The sequence below is a fragment of the Emydura macquarii genome, unplaced genomic scaffold (assembly GCF_026122565.2).
Source record: "Emydura macquarii macquarii isolate MOO-44397 ecotype Brisbane River unplaced genomic scaffold, CSIRO-AGI_Emac_v2 contig_2531, whole genome shotgun sequence".
NCBI classification, from domain to species: Eukaryota; Metazoa; Chordata; order Testudines; family Chelidae; genus Emydura; species Emydura macquarii.
This window is the reverse complement of record NW_027132668.1, coordinates 9,303,674-9,322,171: the sequence shown is the minus strand read 5'-3', so window position 1 is coordinate 9,322,171 and position 18,498 is coordinate 9,303,674. Positions and strand designations below refer to the sequence as shown.

The window sequence follows — 18,498 nt, the reverse complement described above, 5'->3', positions numbered from 1 at the left end:
GCAGTCCTCATCAGTCCTCCAGGTCGGAGGAATTGAGAGGGCAGTTCCCAGCATGGAAGGGTGCCCGGGACAGAGGACAAACATGGCACCACCGGTCCAGGCCCTCAGACCATGACGATGACTCAGGGTTTCCCAAGGGGGACAGTCGTTGAGCGGGCCAACGCCCCCACAAAGCGTCACAGCCTGTGGCGCACTCAGCCCCAGGTTGGCTCCAGGGACAATGGCCACAATAACAGCCTTATTGGGCACCATGGGGCATCCAGGTGGGGCCGGGGCCCCAATCCATTATGTCGTTGGGGGTGCAGTCCGTGCTTCTGGCACAGGAGAAGGCCCATAGGCACAACTCCTCAGACGAAGAGTCGGACCTCCTGGAGGGAACCTCAGCGGGTACAACATTTCGCCAGGAGGGGGCACACCCACAAGCTGCACCTCTGCAGTCCTCTTCCTCCTCACCTGACGAGGCAGTCTCCCAGGACCACTTGGCCACCACTAGAGGATTTCAGGGCATGCCAGGAGCTGCTCAAGAGAGTGGGCTCCAACTTGGGTCTGGAGGTGAAGGAGTTAAAAGAGGCCGAAGATAGCCTCTTTAATGTGCTGGCGGTGGCTGCCCCAGCGAGAGTGGCCCTCCCAGTCCACGAAAGGGTCCTTGAGATTGTAAAGGCACTGTGGCAAACCGCTTCCTTGGTCGCCCCTACGTCATTATGTCCCGGACGAAGGGTTTTAGTATTTGTTCACACACCCCACCCCGGGAACCCTGGTCATAGATGCAGCTAACCAGAAAGACAGGCAAGGTCAGCCAGGGTCAACTCCCAAGAACAAGGACAGTAAGAAGCTGGACTTGTTTGGGAGAAAGATTTATTCCACGGCAAGCCTGCAGTTCAGGATTGCCAACCAGCAGGCCCTCCTGGGCAGATATAATTTCAACCTTTGGGACTCCCTCAGGTGGTTTGCTGAGGCCCTGCCCCAGGACCAGGCTTCAGACTTTAATGCTATTGTGAAGGAAGGAACCGTGGTAGCTAGGGCAGCGCTCCAGACATCCTGTGACGCTGCTGACTCGGTGGGCAGGGCCATAGCCTCCACCATCTGTATGAGAAGGTACTTGTGGCTGCAATCCTTGGGCCTGTCCCAGGAGGTGCAGCAGGCTATTCAGGATCTCCACTTTGATGGGTCGGCCTTATTCTTGGACTAGATCAATGCAAAGCTGCACGGTCTGAAGGACTCCAGGGCCTCAGTTCGCTCCCTGGGCCTTTACATGCCCCAGTTTTTCAGGCGGCAGCCAAGGTCTCCACCCAGGCCTTTCCAACCCTATAGGGATAGGGAGTAGGGGATTCAGAAGAAGAAAGAAGAAGAAGAAATCAGCCCCCTAGCCCATCCTCAGCTCTCCAGCAGGAGCCCCCCAGGAGGTCGGGCAACCAAAGGAGGAAATTTTGATGGTGCGCCTGAGGATAGTGCCCTGACTGCTCTCCTGGATCCGCCCCACCCCACCCCTTCCTAAACAGGTTAAGGCCCTTCTATCCTGAATGGGCAAAAATCACTTCGGACCGTTGTGTCCTTGGGATAGTCTTGAGGGGCTATGCCCTACAGTTTACATCTACCCCCCCCAACAACCCTCCCCCTCCGTCCCTCTTCAGGGACCCCTCTCACAAGCAGCTCATCTTGAAGGAGGTGGACACCCTCCTCAACCTGGGAGCAGTGGAAATGGTCCCTCAAGGCAGAAGGGGGAAGGGGCTCTATTCAAGGGATTTCCTCATCCCCAAGGCAAAGGGGGGTCTGAGACCCATATTAGACCTGCCAATATGTCAAATGACTCAGGTTTCGCATGGTTTCCCTAGCCTCCCTAATCCCTTCTCTGGATCCGGGAGACTGGTATGCCTCCCTCCATCTCAAGGACGCATACTTTCATGTGTCTATCCTCCCCAGCTACAAGAGCTTTCTTCGCTTCACAGTGGCTGGCTCCACTACCAGTTTACAGCCCTACCCTTTGGTCTATCTTTGGCCAAGGGTGTTTACCAAGTGAGTGGTGGTAGTGACTGCCCACCTGAGACAAAAGGGTGTGCAAATTTTTCCTTACCTGGACGATTGGCTGATCAGGGACCAGTCCAGGTCCCAAGTGCAGGAAAGCATGACCCTCACTTGCTCCACGTGCAGCAGGCTGGGACTACTCATAAACGAACAGAAGTCCACACTAACCCCAGTGCAACGAATAGACGCTTCCCAGGCCAGAGCCTTCCTGCCTCAGCCACTTTTCGAGGCAATGGTCTCTACACTGATGCCCCATGACAACAGCCAGGCACTGCCTACAGCTGTTAGACCACATGGCGGCCTGCACTTACGTAGTGAGACTAGCTCACCTGAGGCTCAGATTGCTTCAGGCATGGTTGGCCTCGGTATATGTTCCGAGCAGACACCCAATGGATTGGGTGGTCACAGTCCCCCGCCTGTCTTAGCCTCCCTAAACTGGTGGGAGACTCCCATGGCAGTGATGAAGGGCGTTCCGTTCAGGGAGCTGGTCCCATCGGTCACCCTAATTTCTGACGCTTCGGATGTAGGATGGGGAGCTCACATCAGCGCCAACCTAGGCACTCAGGGGCTCTGGTTGGGGGAGGAGAGGCGCCTGCACATCAACGTGAAGGAGCTGAGGGCCATTCACCTAGCGTGCAAGGTGGTCCTCTGTTTCCTGACAGGCAGAATGGTGCAGGTGCTGACGGACAACACCACAGCCATGTTTTATGTAAACAGGCAGGGGGGAGCACTCTCCTCAGCCCTCTGTGAGGAAGCTACCCGTCTGTGGGACTTTGCCGTGAGGCACGATTTCCACTTGACTGCCTTTCACCTCCCGGGAGTGAGGAACGATGAGGTGGATCGCCTCAGCAGGTCGTTTCTACTCTGCCACAACTGGTTGTTGCACCCAGAGGTGGTGGCTATGATCTTCCAGAAGTGGGGTGTTCCCCAGGTGTACCTATTCGCGTTGACCTGGAACACGAAGTGTCCGAGGCTCTGCTCGCTCTGGGGTCACGAGACTGGGTTGATATCCAACGCGTTCCTCATGGACTGGACGGGGACCCTCATGTATGCATTTCCTCCCATTCCGCTCCTACCCAAGGCCCTGCTGAAAATAAAGAAGGACAAAGCGAATGTTATACTCATCGCTATGGCCTGGCCGAGACAGCACTGGTTCAGCATGCTGCTGGACCTTTCTATCCCCCCATCCCTGGAGCTCCCAAAGCGGCAAGACCTTCTATCCCAGGACCACGTTGCACCTGGACCTGAATTCCCTGCACCTCACGGCCAGGAGGCTCTGTGGCTGATGGAGGGAGAAAGAGCCTGCTCGGAGCAGGTCCAACAAGTCCTGCTTGGCCGCAGGAAGCCTTCTACACAGGTTGTGTATCGGGCTAAGTGGAGGCGGTTTACCTGTTGGGTGGAGTCCCGGGGTATCCCGCCCAGCCTCTCGCCTATACAGGCGATCCTGGAGTACCTGCTCCAGCTAAAGCTCCAGGGTCTGGCGCTGGCTTGCTGAAGGTTCACCTGGCAGCCATTTCGGCCTTCCATCAACTGCTAGAGGGGAGATCGCTGTTCTCCCATCCCATGTCGATCAGGTTCCTCAAGGGGGTGGAGAGGCTTTATCTGTAAGTCCATGACCCGGTGCCTCCTTGGGATCTCAACCTGGTCCTCACGGGGCCCCCCTTTGAACCAGTGGCTTCATGCCCTCTGCTCATCCTTTTATGGAAGGTAGCCTTCCTGGTGGCCATTACCTCAGCTAGGAGGGTCTCCGAGATTAGGGCCTTGACCTCGGAGCCCCCTTATACAGTATTCTGTAAGGATAAGGTACAGTTGAGGCCGCATCCAGCCTTCCTGTCCAAGGTGGTTTCCCAATTTCATTGTAATCAAGATATTTTTCTCCCCGTGTTTTTTCCCAAACTGCATGGTTCGGAGGAGGAGAGGAGATGGCATTCACTGGATGTGAGATGAGCCCTGGCCTTCTACTTCAAGCGTTCAAAGCTGTTCTGGAAATCGATACAGCTCTTCATCGTAGTGGCTGACTGGATGAAAGGCTCACCTGTCTCCACCCAGTGCATCTCCTCGTGGATTACATCATTCATCAAGTTCTTCTACGAGCAGGCAAGGGTGCCGCTTCAGGGAACCATCACAGCGCACTCAACCAGAGCTCAAGCCTCATCTACAGCCTTCCTGAGAGAGTGCCCCTGCAGGACATCTGCAAAGCTGCCACCTGGTCGTCGGTGCATACCTTCAAGTCCCACTACGCCATCGTCCAGTAGGCGAGAGAGGACACGGGATTCAGCAGAGTGGTGCTGTGGGCCGCTCACCGGTAACTCCGACCCACCTCCAAAGTTAGTGCTTGTTAATCACCTATAGTGGAATGGACATGAGCAAGCACTCGAAGAAGAAAACAAGGTTACTTACCAGTAACTGATGTTCTTCGAGATGTGTTGCTCATGTCCATTCCACAACCCACCCTTCATCCCTGCTGCCGGAGTTGGCAGAAAGAAGGGACTGAGGGGGCGTAGGGCCGGCAGCACCTCATATACCGCAGCATGTGCGCGGGACTCCAGGGGGCGCCAGAGCCAGTCCTTCGGGATCTGCTAAGGGGAAAAAAGTTCCGGGTAACCGTGCACGGAGGCGTGCACACACCTATAGTGGAACATCTCGAAGAACATCAGTTACTGGTAAGTAACCTTGTTTTTTCTGTTTTTGTAACGTCTGTAATCTCCCTGAGCATTTACAATCAGCATTACCATCTTGGTCAGGTGGTTGATAATATATCCCTACTGTTATATTCTTACTATTCAAGCATGGAATTACTATCCACAGAGATTCTATGGAACAGTTTGATTCATTTAAGATTTTTACTACATTTTACTCTGCTTTCTTTCACATATAGTACCAGTCTCCCCTCCCCAGCGTGACCTACTTTGTTATACCTATATATTTTGTACCCTGTTATTACCAGTTCCCATTAATTATCATCATTCCGCCAAGTTTCTGTGATGACTGTTGTATCAATATCTTCATTTAATACCAGAAACTCAGGTTCACCCATCTGAGTATTTAGACTTTCTATTTGATATTGTTAAAACAAGATTTGATTTATCCCCTCCACATCTTCAAAAGACTTACATTCTGGACGTATCTAATAAGAGACTTTCTTTTTTATTTAAATGTACCATTTTCTCAAAATCTTCAAAGCAAAAGAGAGTAATGGTTCCCCATGATACAAAATAAGTGAGTGCAGTTTTAGTTGTCTCGCTCTTCCTCTGATCACAGAAGAGAACATTTTGGGAAAATCTTTTTTCATCAGATTCTCCTGAATAATAGGTAAGTACAATGGAAGCTTTTCCTTTAAAGTGACAGTTTTGTTGTTATATTAAAACATAGCAATAGCATTTTTATCCAGGTGAGTTATAGCTCTTTACTGATGTTTTTATTTTAAATCCAGTTGAAAGGACATATACAACATAATTATGTTAAACCATTTTTCTTGTTACTCTTTAAATTTACAAAGCATACTTCATGTAAGTATTTATCTTAAAGATTGTAGAGCATAATACTGCTTCCCAGTAATAAAATATTAATTAGTAATACTGACTGTTTGATACAGTGTGCTAGTTATAGGTGCATAAGCCACATAATTTGAAAACAATTTTAACATCCTTTTCATTACTGTCCCTTTTAAGTGAGTGGAATGGTGGTTACAGATGGGCTGATGCTGGAGGGAAATGAATCTGTGAGCTTAAAATGGCTTTGTATTTCACTTATGCCGTTTAAAGACAGACACGTCACAAACTTGATTATTTGAGAGAATGTAAGAAATAAAGAATCAAAATATGGAAGAAAGGATAGAATAGAATTAAAAAAACCAAGTCGCTATTAATCTGCCCATCTTTTAATTTCGAGTACTGCTGAAATATAAATGTCTAATCTATCACAGCTGCTAAAGTTCAGAATAGAAATGAAGCAATGTTGAGAAACAACACTGAATTTGCTGCGTTCTAACCAATGGAGATCAGTCAAGGAGTAAAGAAACTGCTGCAATGCAGTCCCAGTACAACAGATCAAATCAGATATTTGTGTGGAGCTTCAGTAGTCACCAGCATGCAATTGCGTCTTCATTCCACCTCCCCAAGATACTAAACAAACACCTGCAGTCTCAGAGATGATCAAACACCTGCGGTCTCAGAGAGGATCACATATACTAACAGGAGCTATTGTTTAGTTTCAAAGAAAGATGAAATAAGACTTATTTGTTTAATTGAAAATACCTTTTTTAAATTACAGTTGTCAGCACTTTTGATGTAAGGGATGGCCTGTCTGCTGAAAGGGAAACTTGATGATTTTGTTTTGCAGTGACTTTTACTTGAATAACTTCACTGATGCTGCCAAATACTCATATTTCTTTATCCAGTGTTTCAGTAATTAATAGTCTTTGTCCTTCTGTGTTAATTGCGCTTTGAATAAACAAAACAGATATGTGAGTTATACCAACCAAAAACTTCCATGAACTTTGGGTATAATTTAAGGAAGGTAATGCCTACATAATTAGTAGTTCTCCATCTCTACTGTACAATACTGTACCATATAATTGTGTTACACCCTGCCTAAAGGATTTGCTTTGCTGACAGATTTCTGTACTGCAAAACAAAGGAAATAGTTCTGGAATAGGTGGGAAATGTTTGGTCATTTTAAACGTTATTGGAAAACTATCTGGTTGCTATGAGCTCTTATTAGCGGTGTTTGCAAACAGTCATTACAGGTGGATATTCTGTAGAATATCCGTTTTGTTGTGATCTTAAATAATTGAAAATAAAAATGGGAATTTCTGGTTGTCTTGCTTGCTGGGAGAGCCTTGTGATACTTGCTGACTTTGAAAGACCTTCAGATGCCCTTAGTGAAAATCTTCAAGGCCAATGGTACATAAAGCTTTGTGGGGATGGAGAAAATGAATGGAAATTTTAAAACAAACCAACCAACCTTGGCAAAATCCTGGCTCTATTGAAGTCAAGACTAAAAACTCCCATTTACTTCAAGCATGGTCAGGATTTCACTCCTGGTTTTTTAGCGGAAGCAGCTTTGATAAAAGGATCTGGTTGAAGCCCAGAAGAAATAGATTGAGCTTCGCATGGATTTTTTTAAATTAACTCCAAAGCAAATATTCTTAGAATTTTGTGCCTGAAATGTTTTCTCTGCCCTAAACTCTGCTGAGAAACCAAACGAGCCTCACTTAACACAGTCTGAAAATATCTGTCAAATGCTGTCAGATTTCACAAAGATATTCATATGGTAAGTGTCATTTTTCCTGATGGACACAAGGCCGACACTGTACAAATGTATATGTTGTAATGGTATGCTGAGTCTAATTTTCAGACTGCTAGACTTCCTTTCATAGTATTGCTATGGAAAAATTGTATGTTTGTTTCACTTGTGAACCCTAATAAAGACTTAATTGTTGAACTACATGATGCTTTGGCTTATTTTCTAGAAATTAATATTCCACTTCTTGTATTTCTCTAATTAAACTGTGATATGAATTAAGATGCAGCTGATATGTGTTTGGTATACTTTTTGCATCTGATTGCTGTTTGCAGAGCACCATAGAGAGAACACTTGCTTCTTTGAAACACTTCTATTCCTCACAGCTCTCTTTGAAAAAGAAACAGAAAGGGGCAGCTTTAAAATATTCAGAAACTTTCCTGAGATTGGTCTTAATTGCCCATGTTTGAGGTGTTTTTCAATAAATTTTATAATAATATTTAAGTATATATTTGGTTTTTTGCACTCCAGAATGAGAAGGGCAAAACACCCATTCATATAGATTAAGATATCATCTACAATTTGAGGGGTAGTTCATGGTGGTAATATGCAGAAGCACTGAGCTGAACTTTAGTTGAATTATCTGATACTTGTCTCTAGGCTTAAAATGTATTTCCAATACATGACTTGCTTAATAACTAGAGCCATGGTAAAGCTTTATTTTTCTGTTGACTGCAGGTACAGCTGCATTGGAAGAAGATGCTCAGATTCTTAAGGTGATTGAAGCATATTGCACAAGTGCCAAAACGCGCCAAACACTAAATTCAAGTAAGTTAGAAAATAATTAACCAAATGCTATTTAGATACATAGCGAAATAAAAAACTTTGCCGTGGTGGGTCTCAACTCTACAAATAATGGAATGTGTCCTAAGAAAATCAGCCTTTGGAGTGGGTCTCAATGTGAGGCGCTTGGGCGCCTTAGTTAGAGCATCAGAAGTCCTGCCTGAGGTCTAATTCTGGTGAATATAATCTGTATTACTAAATTTGCCATGGTATGAAAACTGTATCAGACGTGCACCAAGGAATGGGAGATATCTGGATTTAATGACACTTGCAATTCACTTTACTCTGTCAGAGAGAAAATGGTAAGTGTATAGGTAAATGAAGGAACAATATGAATTTTAGGTTTTGGGGCTATATCTGCTTTAAGCCTCTGGTGGTTCTGTTCAACAAGATATATGTTTCACTCAAGGGCTTCTGGGAAACCTTGAGTCCTGTTGTGGAAGGGTAAATGGTGCTGTAAAGTTTTCATTGCCGCTGGCTGTTTAATATTTATTATTACAATTTTAATCCCCTTTTATAATAATTTCAGGGAGCAATTGTTAATTTTCTTAGATCTGTGTGTTGGGTAAGGTTGCCATTCTCAATTTTTCAAATTTATATTCAGCTTATTGGTACTTACAATGCACATCGGGGGCCTACCTCTCTTAATCTAAAACAAGGCTGCAGTTATGGAGATCCTTTGTGTTGTAAGTAAAAGACTGCACATAGCTGGGGAATCCACCAGCATGCATTACATTTATATAAGAGACGAGAGCATGCTGTTCAGTTTGCTCCAATTTGCACAGTTTTGCCATTGAATATAAACCTAGTTTTGAATTATATCTCTGTGGTATGCTGTAAAATGATCCTGGGATAGTTAGTGTTTTTATTGTTAGCAATTATTAGTGTGGACATCATAAATAATTCACTGTCCATTTAAACTGTTTAATTTCTAAGTATTTGTCAGTGTTATTACCAACACAGTTTTTTGTGCATACTTTATTTCAAAGCAAAAACATTTTAGACTGGTAATTGGGAAGTCACAAAATAAGCTGCAAATTTAGGGCAGAAATTCTTTAACTGATGTGCAGTTGCCTGCCTTCTCATCACCTTGAAAAATCCTACTTTGCATGCAAATATACTGAATATTGGAATTTGGCTTTTTGTATGAAGGAGGAATTTATTGCAAGGTTATTTTGTTTGTTTTTTATTTTAATTTACACTCTTCAACTAAAATGTGTATGAAAAGGGACTCTTCCAGCATGCCTTTCTGATCTGTTTTAACAAGTTCTAAGTTTCAAGGTGATAAAAATTGAAGTAATTTATTAGCTCATCCCTGTTTTTGGTCTGGTTTTGGTTTTCATTAATTTGATTTTAGCCCTATGATCATTCAGTTTAATTGTGGCTTACCTGGTAGAAATGAAAGAAACAAGTTTACTGTTTAAAATTCCAAAGATGGAACAAAATAAGGCTAAATTAAATTATTGCTATTTTAAATGTCACAACTGTGCTCAGTTGGTGTTGATCATTTTTCAAAAATAATGTGACAAGAAATGGTTTATGAAACATTTAATTTCTAATTATGCGGTTGTGTGTGTACACAAATGCATACAACTGATGTGAAGTATATATTTGCTTTTTTCCCCTTATTTTTCCCTTTCTATGTATATTTAAGAAATATACATAGTGCAGTAGATGTCATTACATACATCAAAATCAACGGCTTTTATTTGCATTTAACTGCAATAAGAACAACTGAAGTATCAGTTACATGCGCGGCCTCTTCTCTTGTAAAGGCTGATGTTAGTATTCCAATTTTAGGTTTTCTACCATTCCATGTCTAGCTTACAGTCAGAAGTTGAAAAACTCCATTTGGTGTTGGGATTGCTTCTATAAGAGTAACAGTCCATTAAAAAAACTATCAGACACTTTGGTAAAAATGTCACATTCTTTTTGTACCCCTTTCTTACCTCTGTGTTCACATTCTGCCTGTCCCTCACAGCGCTGATTTGGCAATTCTGCTAGTAGCACCTTCTGTCTGGCATCCAGGAGGTGCTGCTTTTGGAAGTGCAAATTCAGCACGGCTAGGGCACCAGTGGACTGGAAGGCAGTGGCATCAGAGGTAGGACAGAAACTTTTTGTTACTATTTGGGTAAAGAGGTATTTTTGTTTTTTTTTTAATCTGGAAAGACTATGGAGCGATAGAAATGAAGAGAATGAAAGGTGGGGCTTTCCCTTCTTATGAATCTGGTGTTTTGCAGTGCAGTCCTTCTTGCTCTCAGAAAAATAGGATAGTTCTCTAGATAAGGGTTTAACATCATTAGTAACACAATGTGCGTAGTAGCTCATAATATGGCCACATACAGTTTCTGTTTCCAAATATTTCCAGGAATTTACCTTTCATAAGCAAAAAGTCCAGTTTCCATACAGAAATAGAGGAAAAGCATTTTTACATCCCCATGTCCACCCTAAACATTTTACAGTGATTATATTGAAAAGGTAAGTTTAGACACAATCATGAAAATGACTGTTTGGGATAGTTATTCTTTGCAGGGAGGTAACTGAAAGTAGTACAGCAAGTCTAAAATATCTTCAAGTATTTTGTACTTGATTTGAGATAACTACTGTGGCTTAAACATTAGCCCTATCAACTTCACATTTTGTAAAAAGTTTTCCAGTGATTTGTTACAGCTATGTTGTAATGGTGGGCTATTATAGTGCTCCTCCCCTTTCAGATTTCTCTGTTAACTAGAGTTGACTGTCCTGTTCATCATCATCATCATCATCATAATAAAAATTCAGGGGTACTCAGCTTAGGACATATATTTTAAATAAAACTGCTCAAAAATAAATTAAAAAATCGTATTGTGACAGTTCAAAAGTTATTACATGCCAAATGTAATTTTTACATAAAACCCAACCAAAAATAAGAATAATAAAGCTTTGCTGCCTTTTTAACAATATTTTCTCTTTTCCTTCTCTTCCCATCACCTTTTGCTTTTGTTTCATGTGTTTTGGTTGTGGCTATTCCTTTACGTTTCCCTCCTCATCCCACCTCTGCCTATCCACATCCACCATTTCATTTCACCCGTACATCCTTAGCATGGCAAGGCACTGACCTGATGCATAATCACGTCTTGGCTGATGATGACCAATCAAGTCTAGACTCCTTGGGTCGTCGCAGTAGCCTTTCTCGTTTGGAGCCTTCAGACCTCTCAGAAGACTCTGACTATGACAGTATATGGACAGCCCATAGTTACAGAATGGGGTCTACATCTCGTAAGAGCTGTTGCTCATATATCTCTCACCAGAACTAATGCACTTCTGAGCTTTTCTTAACAAATGCTTGTTGTATCACAGCCTGCTTTTCTTAGATGTTTTCTTGCTGTTCCTTGTCTCTTCAGTGTAATATTTTAACAACTTTTGAGAGAGTTTCTGATATTTCAGTTGTACCTCGTGGGAAGCTCTACTGCCAATTTAATACACATACAAATAAGTCATTCTAAATCGAAAGTGTATATCCTGCTAAGGATATTATACCTTTAGGGTTTTTTAAAAGTGTCAGCCATTGATTTGTAGCTATGAATAGTCTGTTTTTTGACTTGGTCAGTGTAACAACAGTTCCTTTTTTTCCCCGATACAGCACGTTTTTGTATTTTATACTGAAACCATACTGGTTTGTGAGCTAAGTGCCAGCAATATGGAAATACTTTAGCCTTATAGTGGTCTAATTTTCTGTGTGTTATTAACACAAGGTATAAAGCAGGGAGAACAAGAGAAAATCATTTTTAAAATTATGCAGTACAAGAACTGTAAAATCTTTCAGATACTCTCATATCCGGGCAATCTGAATGGCAGAGCATTTGGTAATCCATGGAAATGTTTATTTATATTGCTGTCTTTTCTTCATTGCTTAGGCATGTATGAAGAACCATACATTTGTCACAAGTTAAGCAGCTGTCTTAAAGACCTGGAAGTCTGTGCTTGTTAAATGCAGTGTTCTGATAGTTTCACTTTATCAGTAGTCATACTGTCACTTTACTGTATGCAATAGTGTGGAAGATTCCAGTTTTAGATGCTGACCTGCCTAGTAAAATCCACAACTGTCAACAAATCATTGATCATGCTCTGTGAAAACAAGAAATTCCAATATGAAAATAAACCATTCATAAAGGTTCCTATTATGAAAGGATCAGTGTTCAGCATCTGAAACTGTAGGTATAATTGTCGTCAAAATTGGCTTGTCGGAAGTCCCTAAAAGTAGAATACTTGGCTTTGGTTTTTACAGTTTGGATATATCTGAGACATGTATTTGTTGTGTTTCATAATTGCTCTCATAAGCACATTAGTCTTCAGCAACCAGCTCTTCATTCAGAGTAACATTAGCTTTGCACAGAACTGAATGGGATAATATATACATTTGAAGTTTTTGATACCTGGAACGTTGCGGGAGGAAATTTGTGTTCTGTATTATGGATAACATAATGGGAATTGAAATGAAACCTTATTGTATTCTAAATGCCTATCAACATTACCATTAAGAAAACAGTAGCACCATAAAAAGGTGATACATTTTTTTGCTTTCCTTAGTACTCCATGATGCTGTATTTTTTCTTCAAACATGTACAGTGCTCAGTGTTCTGATATCACTATATGAACAAATTAAGATAGGTGCAGTTGTAGCTGCCAAGGAACTGCATGACACCATTTACAAGTCTTGAGGCATTAGTAAACTTGTACAGGTGATTTAAGCAGGAAACCAGTACTTAATGGTTACAAATGAATGATCCTTTCAAGGATGTCAAAATAGACTAAGCTGTATTAGAAGCAGGTCAGATCCAAAACTTGACTGTCAGTTTTAAGTGTTTGATAATCTGCTTGTTATTCTACCACTACTGTTATATTTGAAAATCTCTAGGTAATGAAAATTGAGATGCTTATCAGAGAGAAATTTCTGGGGTTTATTATTGTCATTTTATTGATCCTTTGTGGCAACCAGGAATGTGTATGCACTGCACCTAATTTTAACTAGGAAAAATTGCTGATGGGACAAATATATGGTATATATGCTCCATGCTGTATCAGACAATGTATCTGTAAACCACTTAGCTTTCATTTTTATTTTAAAAGTCACATAGTGGATTCACTTCCTATTTGTAATGCTAAAAGCATGGATCATTTTTTCCCCCCTGATTTCCTTTTTTAAGCAATAGTGTTCTGGTGGAATAGTATTGATGATTTCTGCATTGGTTAAATGCCTATTCATTTACATAATATTCCTGTGTTACATATATTATGTACTGTAAATATTATGAGTTTTTCAAATAGTTGCTACACTTGAACTTTCCTTTATCTCACAAATAATGCTTTTGTTACCCAGATCTGAAGATTTTATTGACTTTCTATGCACCAAAGCTTTGACAGTTTACCACCATTAATTATTGTAGCAGTTAAATCATTAACTGTCATCAGAATGTGTTATTTTAGGATGATGATCTTCAATGCCAACACCAATGCAGAATTAAAAATAATTCTTAGCATTTTCAATGTTACAGACCACTAGCTATTGTCAACTAATCAGAAGTATTAATGCAACAAGCTTAAAAATACCAGTGTGAAAATGGTGGTATTCAGTCCAAAGGTTCAGTGTTTCTATTTTTGTGGAACTTTAGTCATGCTAATAATAAATAGTAAGTTATGTTTATGCAATTCTGTAAAATATATGTGTACAGTTAGTATTATACTGAAAGAATGCAGAATCTGAATTAGAAGGTAGGTTTGTTTAAGCCATTGTCAACTCCTTTTCATGTGGCTTAAATGGTGTTTCCATTAAATTAGTGTTTAACATAAATTGACACCAAGCTATATTAATTGTGTTTTTTGCATAATCTTGCCAAAACACAGTAATGTGTATATAGTGACGTAAAACATTGACAAATCTATATATTGTGCATTTCATTTGTGAATGGGAAAAGCCATCTTTAGTAGGTGACTGACTTTTGAAAATACAAACTGGATGTATATCTAAATGTTGCATTGTATTGTACAGTATGCCTATTATTGTTTGTGGTTGCATATAGCAATTAAGTGTTCTGTTTTATAAAAAAAGGACATCTGTTATGTACAGTTGAAATAAATTTTGCATTTGCTAGCCTGTGACTTTAATATTTAATCATTATGCAGGGAAAAGGACAGCATAGCTCACAATTTCACATTTGTTGTTTGGCTTTTCTGAAAGTAGCATAATAAAATGAAAGCCAAATGCTAAAATAAGAGAACCAACCTGCTTAAGTGATGCTGTTCATGTATGATTTATATATAATGTAAACTAGACAGTTTTAACATAATCCCTCATAGTACAAGTTATTCTGTTTCCTGCTATTTTTCCCTCTTATTTTAAAACTTTCAGTCTCTAGAGATATTGTCATCTGCAGAACGTTTCCCTTTTTCATTTATGGAAGTAGTGTTTTTCCCCTTAGGATGGGAAAACTTAAATTAATTTTTGTCAGTTTATCCTTAGTAGCAGAAAAAGCTGAGCAATAGCTCAGGAGAAAATTGGATCAGTTTTTAAAAGATTGAATAAAATAAAAAGGACTTAGTACACAAGAACAAATAGTACAAATTAGAGCACATATCTCTGGTCTTAAAGTTTTGCTATTAATGTAGCACTTCTTTTCAAGCCCCACAGCCATCTGACTAAATGGTGAGCATAATCTTTTCTGATGAACATCTGTATCAATTAGGAAAATATGGGCAAGTCTCTATCTATAGTAAGTACTCTTTGTATATCCTTTGAAATTTTTTCTTAGGGCTCTTCATACTGTCATTATTCCAAAAAGTAGAGAGCCCCTTATTTAGTATTTACTCCATTCATATATACCAGCTGTGCTTCCCATTATTTTTTCCAAAGGATTTACAATAAACTGTTTAAGATTGGTTCTACTTTGAAAAGTGATTGAATTTGATATACTGGCATACAAATAAAATGATGGGTTTTTAGTTCCCAGTCCTACAAACTCAACCTGAGATTGGAAAGTCAGGCTCGGTTCTGTCCTACTTATGCATAACCACTAGCTACAAAGTTTCTTCATGTCTGATTCTGTGTTGAGCTAGTGACTACACCTGTGCACTCCCTTTGTGCTTAAACATACCTTTGCAACCTAATGGTTTTTAATGGTATATGATAGGTTAGACTTAGGGCAAAGTTTGGCTCTGTAATTGGAACCTGGTTAACAATTCAGTTGATGCAGAAGAAAGCACAGAATACAACTCTCTCTCTGTTAGGCCTTGTCTACATCAGCACTTATATTGGCAAAACTCAGAGATGTGAAAAAACACACCCTTGAGTGGCACAAGTTTTGCATCTGCTCTCCTGCCGACATAGCTACCATCACTCGTTGAGCTGGTTTTATGATGTCGACAGGTTTTATTATGTTTTTCGCATCCCCTGAGCAACAAAAGTTTTGCCTATATAAATGCTAGTGTAGACAAGGCATTGGATTTGTTAGGGCTAACAGGAATAAAAAGCAGCCAAAACTTTCTCTGAATACATACACAGGGTACGGAGGTACCATTTTTAGAGTTCTTCACAGTAGAACACAGTCTAAAGTTTGTTCAATGGGCAACTGAGTACTTTATTTGGCAGCAATATCCATCTGTGTTAGTGACTAGAATGTGAATAATGCAATGGAAAGTTGAACATTTAAAGTGTGAACAGGTCTAATTTGCATATGAAAATATCACGAGTGCACATGCAAACAGATGCATGTGATATCTAATTAGCCATTAGTGTATACACACACCTGACTTACACACAAACGCTTGTGGAATTTGAACTCCAAACTTGGCATGTACCCATCTTTGAAACTCAAGCCCTGCAATCCTTTTACTAGATATTTTTAAAAGAAATTCTTCAAATATAAAATGATTTGCTAGTCTATTAAAAATCAGATTTTGTAGAAAGAGATGATAGAAAATGAGAATGTCTAACATTAACATGAAAATTGTACAGTTACAAGAGATTTAGATCAGTGTAAAAGTCTGCCCCCCTCACCATTTTTTGGCCAGTGAAAATATGAAAAGCTAAAGCTGAAATGAGATCTGTACAAGTTGTTCAGTCTAGTCATCATTGATGCTCCCAAGTTATGCCATTCATTATTATAAATTAACAGCTCTTAAAATATAGAGTATGTCTCTTAATGTTTTGGTTTTTTTTTTTAAACCAATTTTAGTTAAACCAGTCCACGGTCTGTGTCTAGGAAAAAGTCTAGTATATGGTTATTACAAAAGTTTATCTTTTATTTTCTTTCCACCTGCCTTTTAAAATATAATTAAATTTGTTTGCATTTATCCAAACCCCCCTCATATAGTGTACCTAATGTCAGATTCAAAACCAAGCATCAGACACATTTCTGATGCAGCTCCTTTGAAAGCAGTAGAGCTGCATCATAGATCAATCAGTCTGTTCTTGTATGTATCATTTTGTAGTTCACCCAATCCCATTCACAGTAATTCCTGTTTTGGAGGAGGTGAACAAGATGCTGGTGGCTGTTCAATTATAGGTGCAGTTGGACACCAGGGAGAGCTTTGGTGGATTCCAGTGTGTATTCTGGCTTCCCTTTGGAGTTGTGCTAGTCATGGTCATGAGTCTTGTCCTGCTGGTTTTAGATTAAGATCAATTGGCCATTTCTGTCATGTGAACGTCTCAGCGGCTCTTAATATAAGCGGTCATAGATTGTTGCTTGATGATAGTTCCAGATGTGTCTGAAACTGCCCACTCTTATGAATAATCCGTGCCTAGAAGATATTGGTCACTGGTGAGTAAAAGGAGTGTGTTCACTGAGGGATCTTCTGTGTGTCATTCCACATGTGTAGATCTTCTTTCCCATATTAACAGTGTGTGTATCTGAGGTCGGTTAATACTGCATAGAATACCATGAATGTGCGGATATACAGATGTACTTCTCTTACCCTGTGGATTCCACAAGTTCAGCCTCTTCCTTGGAGGATGTTGCTATTTAGAAGCACTAGAACTACTTCATCCTCAACCCTGGGAAAACAGAAGCCTCACTGCTGGGTAGAAGTTTGTGTGTCTGCTTGTTGATAGAAGTTGTGTGTTTGGAGGTAGTGAATTGAGTTCATAATCCTGGCATAACTTTCAACTCAACATTTTCTGTGTGAAGCCAAGTGTTGGGCTTTTTTTCAGGTGTATAGTTTTGCATCATGTATGCTCTAATTTTATTTTGTGACAATCATCGCAATAGTAAAACATGCCATCATGACATGCAGCTTAATTATAATTCGTTCAAAGGAAGAAGGGTAGAGTAGCTTCACCACGTACAACTTGTTCAGTATGCAGTACTTGTTTGCTCAGACATTTTAAACTACCATTATTATATTACAAGTGCCCTGCACTTTTGCAGTGGCTGCCTAATAACGTTTGGATTGATTTTTCTTTATTTAAATTAGTATTTTGAGGCTTTAAGACCCAAAGTAGTGTAGGTTTGGCTATGTTGAAGATCTTTGTCTTGATGTATATTTGACTATGAAATGACTGTCCTTTTAGGAATATCATTATCTCATCTCAGGTCAGTAGGCAGTTGTGGTCTGCTATTGGATTGGGCCCCCCAACATCTGTTTCACTTAGCCCCCTCCCCACTTCTAAAAACAATTAGGAATTTTTAAAATTATATCAAGGTTGGGATTTTTGTTTGTTTGTTTTTAAATTATGGTCTCTTTTGCCCTTATCTACTAATCCATAATCAATATTTTCATATTGCACCATGTCCATCTGCTTTGAGCTCTTTTTGAGATTTAAGAGCATTTTTTTAATGTATATATTGCATTTTAATGGTTTTTAATTTATACTGGGCCAGTATGTCATTGTGAAGGTGTTTTATTTATAAATGCCCCAGTCCCGCAGAATGCAAGTGTGTAATTGTACTTACTTGAGAAGTCCTATTGACTTCAGGGGGACTATTCACGCATGCAGCTTTATACAAACTTTTTTGCTGGGAGGATCCCAGTTATTACTATGTTTTAAAGAATGAAACTAACAGGTTACTTCTGTTTTGTAGATTTCTTTAAAGTTTAAAAGACTTGGGGTAAGATTCGGTGTTGCGCCTCTAAGAGATGCAGTACAGGGGGTCAACTCTGGCAGCTTTGCACCCTTTTGATTCTTCCTGCCCTGCTCTGGGAGCTGGAGAGGCCCTTGGTGTAATTTGATCAGGCCCCTAGGGCTTTCCGAGTCTTCCCTATGGGTGTAGCACTGCTGGAATCTCTATAGTACTGCCCCCAGACTCACCCTGGCACACCCCCCCTACCCCCGAGCCCCACCTCTCGTATGCATGCACCCTACAACATAGCTTGTAAGGGGTTCCTCTGAAAACAGTCTTGTGGCTGTCTTCTGCA

General features: G+C 40.6%; 1 protein-coding gene across 4 annotated transcripts in view; it reads left to right on the top strand.

The window, feature by feature from the left end:
• The window catches only part of ARHGEF7 (Rho guanine nucleotide exchange factor 7), a 171,933-nt gene that overhangs the window by 139,080 nt on the left and 14,355 nt on the right, over positions 1-18,498 (top strand). For 2 of the 4 annotated variants that reach the window (XM_067563686.1, XM_067563687.1), the window contains 2 exons: positions 8,005-8,094; positions 11,191-11,367. In XM_067563686.1, coding sequence (XP_067419787.1) covers positions 8,005-8,094; positions 11,191-11,367 — 267 coding nt within the window. The remainder of the gene's footprint in view (positions 1-8,004; positions 8,095-11,190; positions 11,368-18,498) is intronic. The other 2 variants (XM_067563681.1, XM_067563683.1) reach the window with 1 other exon arrangement.